Here is a 12889-nt window from a genome sequence, read left to right as displayed (position 1 = left end):
CCTGACTTCTCCACCTAGTTGCCTGATGCCAGAAGTAGGTAGGGACATTTCTAACAACATTTTCAGCTCAAGTCCTTCCTCTTGCCATTTATTTGCTCTCTAGTATTTTTTTCCAGCCCCTCAATGCTCATGAGACTTCTCCATACTTCACCTAAGGACTCACGCCACCAAGGGACAGCTGCTGCTCACTGCCTTCTCTGGGAGGGGACCAAATTCCAGCCTTTTACCCCTATTGTCGACACCCCTTGTCAGCAGGAAGTAGCCAGAGAGAATCCGCGCCCTATTTCATGTTTATTAAAAGGCTGGAATGTAAGGTCCGCTCCTGGATGGCTAGCAGACTCCACCCTCCTCGCAGCAAAGTCTCCACCCATTACCTGCGTTACCTAGGCAACTGGGACACCTGGAAGAGGTCACATCTGCATCCGCTGAGGTCACATCTGAATTTGATGTGGCCACACCTTTCCCCGCCCATACCGTACATAAGGCCTAGCCCAGGCCCAGACGCTCTCTTGCTCTTCTAGCTCTTTTTCTCTCTCTGTTCGTTTCTAGCTCTTGCTCTTCTTTTCTAGCTCTCTTGCTCTTGCTCTTCTTTTCTAGCTCTTTCCTCTCTCTTTCTCTCTCTGTTCGTTTCTTGCTCTTGCTCTTCTTTTCTAGCTCTCTTGCTCTTGCTCTTCTTTTCTAGCTCTCTCTGCTCTCTCTCTGCTCTAGCTCTTTCCTCTCTCTTTCCCAGCCAAGTGGAGTGCCAACCTTGCCTGGTCCCAGCAGGTCTTCTGAATACCTGAATACCACGTGAGTGCTACTGTTCTTACCCCTCTCTCTGCTCTTTTCTAGCTCTTTCCTCTCTTTCCCAGCTCTCTCTCATTGCCAGGCCTTTCTCAGCCACGTGGAGTGCCAACCTTGCCTGGTCCCAGAAGGTCTACTGAATAAACCTACCCCTTACCTGAATACCACGTGCGTGCTGGTGCTGTTCTTACTCGGCTACCTCTTTTTAAAAACCTAACACAAATACCAAGCTCATTTAATTTATAGCATATAAAACAATACATTTATAGTGCTTACTTTTTCAGCCTAAAAAGATAAGGCCTAATCTTATCTTTCCCAAATAGAGGGGCTTCAAAGGTTCATATATTTGAGTAGATTTTATTTTTATCATTATCAGTATATTACAATACAAAGGGTTTCATTGTGCTTTTTCATACACACGCATATATATGTGTGTGTATGTATATGGATATATATGGATATATGTATTTGTGTATATATGTATAAATATTACTTGGATTTTAGAATAAGTTTTAACAATATACAATTTGATTGGCATTTCCTGGACTAAAGCCACTTAGCACAAAGGTAAACCTTGATTTCCTGGTGCCTTCCACCAAGTGACCCACATTGGTGACTGCTGGTTTAAAAGAAGGAAATGTATCATTAGTATTCCCCTGGAAATACTGAATCATTAAGATACTTCTTTGATTCATAATAGATTTAACTAGGCTCTGATCATTATGAAATTAAGAGCTATGTCTTCCAAGAAGTGGCCTCAGATTCATTTGTGAGAGCTCGAGGAATCCAGTCTTGCCCTCCCAGCAGAAATGTACTATATAGTATCCTCCACAGGTGGTAGTGACACTAGCCTCTTTTTAAAAAAAAAATTATGTTTTTTTTTTTTTTTTGTCAGTCATGGGGCTTGAACTCTGGGCCTGGGTACTGTCCCTCAGCTCTTCAGCTCAAGGCTAACACGCTACCACTTGAGCTATAACGCCACTTCCAGTTTTCTGGTGGTTAATTGGAGATAAGAGTCTCATGGACATTCCTTCCCAGGCTGGCTTTGAACCGTGATCCTCAGATCTCAGCCTCCTGAGTAGCTAGGATTACAGGCGTGAGCTGCTGGCACCCAGCACTAGTCTCTTTTTTAATACTGCAGTTCTCATGGGGAGCAGGAGAAGTAATTCCTTGATTTCCATGGAAGGAGAGACTTAGGTTCTGAATAGGGCATGAAGCACACTCTGAAAGCAGAAGCTTTATGCTGGCTAAGTGTTAATCACCTCTACTACTTCAGAAGTTTTGATCAAGAGCCTGGGATGATAAAAGTGGCACTTGATAACTTACTGAACATTTTCATTGATGCTTGTTTGACTCTGGATTATTCCTTCCCTTTCAGTTGGTGTAAAAGACTTAATTGTAGCTTGTAAGACCTAACTCTAGCTTGCCTTTTGTTCTTGCAAATAGCCAGACCTACTTATGTCTTTTCTCTCTTTTTTTCGCTCTCTCTCCTTTTTATCTTTTCTTTTTGTTTGCTATACTGAGTTTGAACTCAGGGCCTTATAATTGCTAGGCAAGCTCTCTACCATTTGAGTCATGCTTTTAAGCTCTAAATTACCTTCGTCGTTCCCATAATTGTAGTTTTTTTTTTTTGGAGGGCCTAATTAATTTGAGGAAACTAATATAAGACTGTAAGTTCATGTTTTCTTTCAGAATTGTACATGTATAAACTATTTCATAAAAAATAAACTATTTCATATATTTCACTTTTTTTCTCATGTTGTAATCATTATTGTTAATGATTTTTTATGACATTCAGAAAGTCGAGCATTTGAAGGCCCAGACCCAATCTCATATCCTATATGTCAGCTCAATAACTTTGGTCAAGTTAGTTTTCTTCTCTAAGCCTCGCTTATGTCATCTATATTCAGGTGACGTATGTCTTGTGGTGTAATTAACTACTGGATAACAAACGAAGTGATAGCTGTTAAATTCACATTTTCATTAGGTAAGTAGTTTCTAATTGAGATTTTATTGTGGAAAATAATTTTATATCATGAAAGTTCCAGAAATTAATTTTAAAAAGTGATAGGATAAAATATAGTCAAGTTGTAGGTACTCAGGAGGCTGAGATCTGAGGATCACCCTTCAAAGCCAGCCTGGGTAGGAAAATCTTGAGACTCTTATCTCCAGTAAAGCACTCAGAAAACAGGAAGTGGTGCTGTGGCTCAAAGTGGTGGAGCACTAGACTTGAGCTGAAGAGCTGAGGGACAGCGCCCAGGCCCAGATTTAAAGCCCCACAACCAACCAAAAAAAAAAAAAAGTATATATATATATATATATATATATATATATATATATAAAAATAAAGCTGGATGCTGGTGGCTTATGACTGTAATCCTAGTCACTAACAAGGGACATTGTATAAGCCTTGACTTCAAGCACCATGACTAGCAAATGAAAAATAAATAAATACAATCAGGTGTGGAAAACAGATTTTTTTTTTTACACAATCCATGCTTTTATTGTTTCTTTTGGAAGTATTTTATATGGATTTTTTGGAAGAGTCTTTTCAAAATATGAATGTATTTAACACTTGATTAAACTTAGTTCTTTTCCTGTTAACATTGTAGCAAGCATGCACTTTATTATTTTTTTTTTTTGGGTCCGGTCATGGGGCCTGAACTCTGGGCCTGGGCGCTGTCCCTCAGCTCTTCAGCTCAAGGCTAGCGCTCTACCACTTGAGCCATAGCGCCACATCCGGATTTTTTTTTTCTTTTTGCTTATGTGGTGCTGGGGAATCGAACCCAGGGCCTCAAGCATGCAAGGCAAGCATTCTACCTCTGAGCCACCTTCCCAGCCCACATGCACTTTTTTTTATCATCAAGTTCAAATAACAAAGGAGTTCAAAATTTGAATTGGCAGCTTTTTAAAAGTTATTTGTCTGTTTTTGACTAATTAGTCTCATGGAGGAAGTGATTTCATTTTCAGAGATTTCTTACCTTTATATTGTAATGGCACTCTCAAGTTTGTTTTCAGTGATATCCATGATGTATTTAATGCCAGTGGTTTAGTCAGGCTTGGCTGTTTTGTAATGAGGCATCATCAATATGTCTTCCCTGGAAGCTGCTAAAGAGACATTCCTAAAGATCCCAAGTGTCCATATGAGAGATTTTTCTTAACTTCAAAATCTTCTTTCTCTTCAATGATGTCAACTAGAACTGAATGTTCGGACATCCAATCTGTTCTGTTTTAAAGTGAATAATGTGACTGTTCACTTAACCTGGCTATTTCTTTAATGCTTCACATCAAACTTACTTGTAAACATTTGAAACACTTTCCCCTTTGCTGAAATGTACTGTGTTTATTACAATTATATGTGTGTGCAGACATGTTTTCCATTTTACCTATCACTGTATTGTGGTTTTCTAGTAGGATTTATTTCATTTGTCTATGACATGGACTGGAATCTTTTATTTCATAACTCTATTGAAATGTAATTTATAAATCCTAAAACTTACTCTAAAATTTAAATGTATAATTTGGTGAGTTTAAGTAGATTTTCAGACTTGTGCAGTGATCACCATGATCTAATTTCTGCTACTCTAAAAAGAAATCTCCTGCCTATTAGCAGTTTCTTTCAATTTGTACTTCAGCTCTAGCCAACCACTAATCTTACTTTCCCTATTTGCTTTTCTGAAAATTACATATAAATGGAAACATTCTGAATGTGGCCTATGCATATAGCTCCCTTTTGAGATTGCCTATGCTGTAGCATGCATCATTATTACATTATTGCATTATTACATTTTTTTTTAACTGACAAGAGTATTCTGTTCTTTTGCCTCCATAAAACACATTTGTTTTCCATTTTCTACTTGTGCTCGAGTTCTTTGGCTATCATCTTTGGGATCTTTAGTTATAATAAATAGTACTGCTATTAATTTGTAAAAGTCTGTTGTGGGTATGTACTTTTTCATTTTCTTGGGTAGATACCTAAGTGTGGAATTGCTAAGCCATATAGTGACTGTTTCACATTCTGAGGATTTCCAGCTGTTGTTCATCTTTGCCACTCAGTATGGCCAATCTTTTTTTTTTAATCCATCTTAATAAGTGTTAGTGGGACATCATTATAGTTTAAATGTGTATTTTTCTAATTACTAATGGTACTGAGTACATTCCATGTTCTTCTTGGTCATTTGTCGTATTTTCTTTGGCTCTCCTAGTCCTTTAAAACTTTGTTTATAACATAATGTGCTACAGCAGTCGGGGTTAATCCATGAAACACAAGTCACTTCATTTATTTTGACGTAATTAAATGCAAAGAAATGTTATTATGAATAAAGATAAAAAGCATTTAGACATCATAGAAGTCATGGCTCCAGGAAGCAGCTGTGAATGGAGGGCTAAGAGTACATAGGGTTAAGGCTATATTATTAAAGCTTCAAAGCTTACAGGAGAGGTAATGTGCAGCTGCTGGTGGTGTTTGTAAGGAGGTGTAATGAGGCTGATTTTGTGAGTGCTAAAAACACACAAACTGATTGAGCTACTTTTTAGGAGGAAACTATGGTCACCAGGGTGAAGAATTGTTCCTGGGATGGACCTGGGCACTGAAAACTAGCAGAAGTATTAAGACCTAAAGTCTCTTTGGGTCTTCTGGTGCCAGAGCCTAACAGGATCCAGCTGGTCAAGCATCACAAAGTTGAATTTAGATAGGTGGGGCTGGCCCAGCTCATAACTGGCCCAGCTCTCCTTTTTGAATTCTCAGAATCCAGAGCCACCCTTCTAAACACATTTGATTTTCCACAAAACAAAAACTGGTTTGCTTCATCTCAACAGAATGTAAATATCTTTTCTCTTACATGGAAAAAATCTCATTAGTCATTGTATCTGACTCTGCCTGGGAGTTGTTAGTCTTTAAATTTACTTTCAGTTCTGCTTCAATATTATGCATGTTACAAAAACTAAATGAGCAGGGCTCCAGTGGCTCACACCTATAATTGTAGCCACTTAGGAGGCTGAGGTCAGAGGATCATGGTATAAAGCTAGCTCAAGCAGCAAAGTCTGTGAGACTATTATCTCCATTTAACCACTAAAGATCTAGAAGTGGAGCTGTGACTCAAGTGGTAAAGTGTGCCTCCTGCTTTATTTACTTAAGGAGCTCCAAGTGACTAAGTGACCATCCTAGTTTTTTTTTTCCTGGTCCTGGGGCTTGACCTCTGCCTGGGTGTTTTCCCTAGGGTCCTTTTGTCCAAGCTAGTGCTCTAGGATTTGAGCAACAATACCACTTCTGGCTTTTTCTGTGATTAATTGGAGATAAGAGTCTCATGGACTTTCCTGCCCAGGCTGGCTTTGAATCATGATCCTCAGATCTTAGCCTCCTGAATAGCTAAGATTATAGTCATGAGCCACCAGCACCTGGCTTTATCTTAGCTTTTACTTGACTGAAAACATTGTTAGCTCCTTTTAATGGGAACATTCTTCCTTTAAAATCAGGATCACTATACCAGCAGGAGTAGAAACTACATTCTTTGAGTAGGTTATTAGGGTTATAGTGAGAGGGGCCATTCTCACTAAATCCTTCCTAAGATTTTGAGAAGATGACTAATTCCCAGCCATCTTCATTCATGCAGGACAGAATTCTGTCTTTCAGAATGTCTTCTATTAAATTCATTGGGCCATTCCTTTCTTCTATTGGACCAGTGATTATAGAGACTTACACAAGTGTTGAGAGATGCCCTTTAATCGGTACATGCAGTGGGTTTTATATGCAGCTTATGATTCATTAGTGAAAATGGTTTAGCAGGCTCTGTCCAGTTTCCTCTCTTGCATCTTCTTTTCCTTCCAGTCAACTAGAAGAGAGACTGGATTAGCAAGTAGCTGTGTAATACGTTGTGTAGATATTCTTTTAAACTGGTATTATAACTTTAATTTTATCATAACTTTAACTCTTAATGTGATGATGGTACTTTTAAAGTTACTGACCTAAAAAGACATTTGAACTTGTGGTTTCCTTATTCTTGACTCTTGGTGGTTTAACCAAGGCTGATTTCTTGGTCCTGCTCCACTTGATGTCAGTGTTGGCTACAGTCCTTCAGTGGGCTGAACATGAGCACATGTTTCTGCAGGAACAGCATAAAGTATGGCCACCATGAACGGAATCACCTATAAAACTTTGCCTTTCTAGTTTAGAAGACTAAGTAAGTGAGACCAAGTGTCTAAACTCTGTGCTCAGTATAGGACATGTAGCTGGAATTAGTTTCTATGTGATATACTAGTACACAAAGATACCCCCATCATCTATATATTTATCTTTACATTTCACATTAAAATTTACATTTAGAATTTAAATCTCCTGAAATAATCATATGACTAGACTGGTCTTGAATAAAATTTCATATCCCTATTAGTCTATTTCCATCTCTTCTCTAGTTTCCTCTCCAATTTTTTTTTTAACTTGGATCTTGAGAGCTTTGTGGTTAAAGCAGATTTGAAAGTTTTTTGGGAAATATTTGTAAAAATAAATTTCATTGAATGGATTAGGATAGATGACAAAAAGTTTCTTTAAGTGTTCTATAAATTTTAAGCACAGTAGCCTTAATTGGCCCTTGATAAAGAAATTTTCATACCATTGTTCCTTCTGCACTCACCATGATCCTTTGTATCCTCAGTTTATTTCCACCTGGCAGCTCTGCTCCACAAGTGTTCAGGGAGGCAGGAAGTGGTCTGTGAATCTGAAATTTAAATCCCAGCTATCTTCTTTCAGTGATGGAATGTAGTTCAAAGGGCTTATTTCTAAGAAGTCAGCACCAAGTAGATGAGGACATAGAAAGTAAACATTCTGAAGTTCTTACACCAGCCTGTCTGTCCTTCTGGGAAGCTAAAGGAATAAAGGAGGGATGAAAAGAGTTGCTCTTCTGAGTTTTCTCTTCTTCTATCTTCCATCTTACCTGTTTCCAGAATGTTGGGAAAGCAGTGCCCAGTAAATTTTTTCCTTACTTTCCACTTTCTACTCCTTCTCTTCCTCTCTTTTTTCCCTTCCTTTGTCGTATAAGGTACATATAAAAGTTAGCATTGTCAACACTTTTAGCTGTACAGTTCAGTGACATTAAGTTCATCTTGTTGCATATCCATCCTTGAAACTCTTTCACTTTCCCAAACTGAACCTCTGTTTACTAAATAACTGTCCATTTCCTTTCATCCAGGCCCATGGCCACTATCTTTCTACTTCCTGTCTCTATGAACTTAACTATGTAGGTATCTCATAGAAGTAGACTTAAGCAATATTTCTCTTCTTGTGTCTGGCTTATTATTATTATTTACAAAACACCTTCAAGGTTCATCCATGCTACAACATTTGTTAGAATTTCAGTTTTAAGGTATAATATTTCATTATATGTATATACTGCAGTTTGCTTATTCGTACACCCCTTGTGGAACAGAGGCTGTTTCCATCTTTGTTGTAAATAGGGCTGCATTAAACATGGGTGCATATACATCTCAAGTACTTGCTTGCTTTGTTTTGTAAATATATCTGAAAATTGAATTGCTATATCACATGGTAATTCTATCTTTAATTTTTTGAAGAGTTTCTGCACTTTTCCATAGGGGCTGTGCCATTTAACATTCCTAGTAACAAAAAAGATGGTTTTCTTAACCCATACTTTCATTCCTTTTGGAGAGCTTAATCTAAACATTTATCCAGCCTTTCTGGTGATTTATCTGGATCATAAATGTACACTCAAGGCAGCCCCAGACACCTCCATGTCACATGGTTAGTAAATTATGAAGAAGTGAGGCCAAAGCAACATCCAGGAATTGTTAAATTCATCCAGCAAGGTGATTGTTTTAAGTTACACAAAAAAAATGCCTTGTGTAATATAAAACAATAGGTGCTTGCTGTATTTATAGCAATTTCTGGTTTGTAGTTTCTTTTGTTATCTGATTTGAACCAAACAATTTATGAAGTGAGCAGAGGAGCATTCTTCTTCCTGACTTTAATAACAACTTTATTAAGATATAATGCACTTCCAGTGTGACTGCAGAAACAAGATGGGTATCCTAAACCCTACCCATTGAAAAAAATTTTAATGTTTACACCACATACCTCAGTGGGCTTTTGGGGAGAGCTAGGTAGTTCCAAGTCAGCTTAAGAATAGCTTGAAGAGGGCAAGAAAAAAAAAAGTGTGCCTTGGTATTAATGGTAAAAGTTCCTATGAATGGTTAGAATTTCCATTTGGTACCAAAAGAAGGAGCCACCTGGATTTTGCTGTCATCTTGCCCAAATGTGGAATCATACTATATGTGATTTCTTTGTGATTGGCTTCTTTCACTTAGAAAAATGTTTTTCATGTTGAACCACGGATCTGTATTTTGTTCCTTTTTAAGACCTGTATCTTATGGATGTGCCATGAAAGTTTGTCATATTAAAAGGTGATTGATTTGGAACATTTGAGGATGAAGCGATGATGGGAGAGCCAGGTTGCAGTGTTAGCAGGAGAGGAAAAGATAGCCTGGATTTCAAAAGAGAATTAAAAGCAGATATCTAATCTTGGGAGCTGTGTGGATTAGAGACAACATTTAACTGCACTAATATGATCTCCAAATTAAAGTTACATATTTATATGACTGTACCAGTTGCCAGGTAACCTTCCATCTTGACATGCTTTGATGAAATTTGTGGTAATATCAATCCAGGATCATTGTGATGAAGAAAAATTAGTGAAACCAAATCAATGTATAACATCTTGGATTATTTGCTATGTCATGCTTCTGTATGCATGAAACCCTTTTTTTTGGCCTTGTTGAGTCCTTTGCTCTAAATATGTTCTGTTATTTTTCTTGCTCACTAAATTTGTTGCTTGGAAAATAATTAAAATTGACATAAATGGCTAAAATGTTCATTAATATACTTGGAAGAAACATTTCTTTTTCCTCTAAATGATATAAAGTGGTTCCCATTTGTTTAAGTTTTTTATTTATTTTTATGTTTTTAATTTTTTTTTTTTTTGGGTCTGGTCGTGGGGCCTGAACTCTGGGCCTGGGCGCTGTCCCTCAGCTCTTCAGCTCAAGGCAAGCGCTCTGCCACTTGAGCCATAGCACCACTTCCGGCTTTTTTCTTTTTGCTTATGTGGTGCTGGGGAATCGAACCCAGGGCCTCAGGCATGCAAGGCAAGCGCTCTACCACTGAGCCACCTTCCCAGCCCCATGTTTTTAATTTTTTAACTAAGTTTTTTATTGTGAAAATACTGTACAGAGGGGTTACAATCACATGAGCAAGGTAATGAGTACATTTCTTATCAAGCATTGTTTCCTCCTCCTTTGTTTTTGCCCTCCCATCCCTTCCTCCCATCTCCACAACTATATTCCCTTCCTCCCCGTCCCCCCTAAATTGTAAAGTTTGTTTAAGTTTTATTGAATATGTTTGAAAAATAAAATACGTTTGAAAAATTTAACATATGCAATGTAGTGATTTTATTAACAGAGAATAGCCTAGATATTTACTTTTAGATGGGTCCAAGTAGTTAAATTAGTCACTGGAAGCAGACATTTTTTTTGGATTATGATTGGATGGGCTTTTACACTGGGCTGTTTTTACTATAATTGCATGTGATTCTCCAGGTACTCAAACATTCTAATTTATTTTAACTGGGAAATCTATGGATGGGAGAAGCAACATTTACTGTTGCCTTATGAGGTAAGGAACCAGAATAATGTCAGAGTAGCTGTTCAAAGAATGATAACGTTTTTTTAGATGCATGTTGTGATCAGGAAAGTGTTCTCTGTGTTTGTATGTTGTTTTTATATGGTTAGCTTTTCCCCCCTTTTTTTTCCTGGTACTATGGCTTAAACTCAGGGTTTGTCTTGCTTACTTGGCTGATAATATATCACATGATAAGGTATCATGTGAACCATTCCTCTGGCCTAGCTTTTGCTGGTTATTTTTGGGAGTTGGTGTCTTACAGACTTTTCTGCCCAGGTTGCCTTAGAACCTTGATCCTCTGGATCTTAGCCTACTGAGTAGGATTCCAGGCATTAGTGCCCAGAATTGTCTTTCAATTGACAGCACAAGTCAACCTAGTATTATGACAGTAACAAATTTCCTTTTTTAACAATTCTGAAAGATTTGCATGATAGTGTCACTCTAGTCTGCAGTGGGGGGTACCTGAATTAGATATGTTCTAAAAATAATAACCATTGTGATTTTGAGACTTTAACATGTATTTGACTTTGCATACTGTAGTTCTGCTTCAGAGACACATGTCCAGCCAGATGGGGTAACCCTCTATTCATATTCTGGTTTGTATCTTTGAGTACCAGAGATGGGGAAAACCTCTATAGCAAAGAGTGAAGGTGTTAGGAAATGAGGACCCACACAGCAATGCTCTCTTCCTTGTGTTTGGCTGTCAGCAGGCTGTTATCCATACATGTAAAAGGTTGTTTGAAGTGCGCTTATATGTGTTTCCATAGCAGCAATCATCTTAGCATTTTTATTCATTTTTTTTGGACTTTTTTCTTTTGCATCTCTGTTTCTTGTTGATGCAGGATTAAACAAATAGCATATTTAGGTCAAGGAAAGAGATGTTTGCTAATGTAGATGCTAGGCTAAGCATTCTGGGAGAGTGATTTCTTGCAGCAGGCGAACATTCTTTGTGCCTCCCAGCAGCATCTGCAGCAGTGTGGCTGTCTGGCACTGTCTTTTTCATTTTGGGCAGGTTCTGTGATTCAGAACAATCCCAAGCAGATCACAGAAGCTGGCAGTTTCCGAGAACTCCATGTAAATCTTGTACATATTTGTTTTTTGTATTAACAGTGAAGCAGTCTGCTTGGAAAGAATGATACTTTCAAGGTCTTGGTGCTTCTGAGGTGTGTCATCTTGTTTTTGCACCACCCAATCCTCCTGTTTTACACTGGAAGCCTGGATTTTTTTTTTTTTTTTTTTTTTTTTTTTTTAGTCAGGCGGTTGGGCAGGAGCGGATCCTAGTGTGACAGCTTGGAGCTTCCCTTCTGCTTGATGCCGGTAACTGCTTGTCATGAGGATGGTACACTGGGAGCCTGTGTCTGAAAAGCCAAGGAAGATGATGTGGAAATGGAGTAGTGATTGTTAGAAATCTGAATATCCACACCTTGGGGATGGGTTGCACTACTAGTGTGATTCTGTTCAAAGGCATCCGCACCGTTTTTGAGAGAAACTGTGCTTATATGTGCAAACAGCAAGGAGAGAATAATGCCCTTGAATATACAGCATACAATTGGACAAAAGAAGATTCAGAACTATTGATCTCCTCCTGTCTGGTAAATGCTGTCTTGCTTATTAACAAGTAGTTTTAATGGTGTAGAATAAATGACTTTTAATTTGTAAAGCAAATATATTTATTTATTTCAATATGATTATAAATGTGCAGTCTCTGTGTATATGTGAGTAATTAATGGCCTTATATTTAAATTTTGAGGTGCCTCGTTGTATGTGTGAAAATGCCATGTATTAACCAAAGCTAAATAGAGAGAAGAGCTAGAGTTATGTATTTCATGACAGAGTAGTGTTTTTCTAAGGTAGCTATATAAGCTTATATGCTCATAATAGTCCCAGAAATAACACTTGGCAAAGTGTGGCTTCAGGTTATCATATATTTGAACCTTTTCCCCATGATAGTGAATTATTTAGACCTTTAACTTGGCTAGGTTTTTCTTACTAATGGTTTATGGTCAGTCCTCTGATTCAGAGGGAGAAATTTAAAGGGAACTTGAAAGAAAACTGCACTTTTTTTTTTTAAAGCAGCTATAATGCTTTTGGGTGAAGGGTCATGAGAGTGAAAAGAAGCTGAATTTGATGTGACATTTCTGTAATCTTAAGATGTGCCAAGCCACTCACAGATGGGTGTGCCTCCTGACGACCTTCTCATACATACCAGCCTTGTAAGAACCAATGGTACATATTGATACACTCCTCTGTCAAGATGCTTTGTCATTTTTCCTTCTGTTCTTACCACAATTTTTGTCCAAATGAGTGGGGATAAATCTATGTGGGAGTTTCTGAGTATGAGTCTTCCTGGCAGCTACTTGGTAGGGCGAGCTGTGCAGAAAGGCAGAAGTCTCTCCCAATTGTGAAGCTGCCATCTGAGCCTGA

The 12889-nt window shown here is 38.0% G+C and overlaps 1 protein-coding gene across 6 annotated transcripts in view; it reads left to right on the top strand.

Moving 5' to 3' along the window:
• The window catches only part of Dock9 (dedicator of cytokinesis 9), a 259553-nt gene that overhangs the window by 50585 nt on the left and 196079 nt on the right, over positions 1-12889 (top strand). For 2 of the 6 annotated variants that reach the window (XM_042682623.1, XM_042682622.1), the window contains exon 1: positions 11785-12057. The exons of the other annotated variants lie outside the window; for them this stretch is intronic. In XM_042682623.1, coding sequence (XP_042538557.1) covers positions 11896-12057 — 162 coding nt within the window. In that variant the 5' untranslated portion in view covers positions 11785-11895. Of the gene's footprint in view, positions 1-11784; positions 12058-12889 lie in introns of those variants that run through there. 6 annotated transcript variants of the gene reach the window in all.

Source organism: Dipodomys spectabilis, unplaced genomic scaffold (assembly GCF_019054845.1).
Source record: "Dipodomys spectabilis isolate Male_0828 unplaced genomic scaffold, ASM1905484v1 ptg000075l, whole genome shotgun sequence".
Classification (NCBI taxonomy): Eukaryota; Metazoa; Chordata; class Mammalia; order Rodentia; family Heteromyidae; genus Dipodomys; species Dipodomys spectabilis.
Note: the sequence above shows the minus strand (reverse complement) of the source record. Positions and strands in the feature narration are given on the sequence as shown.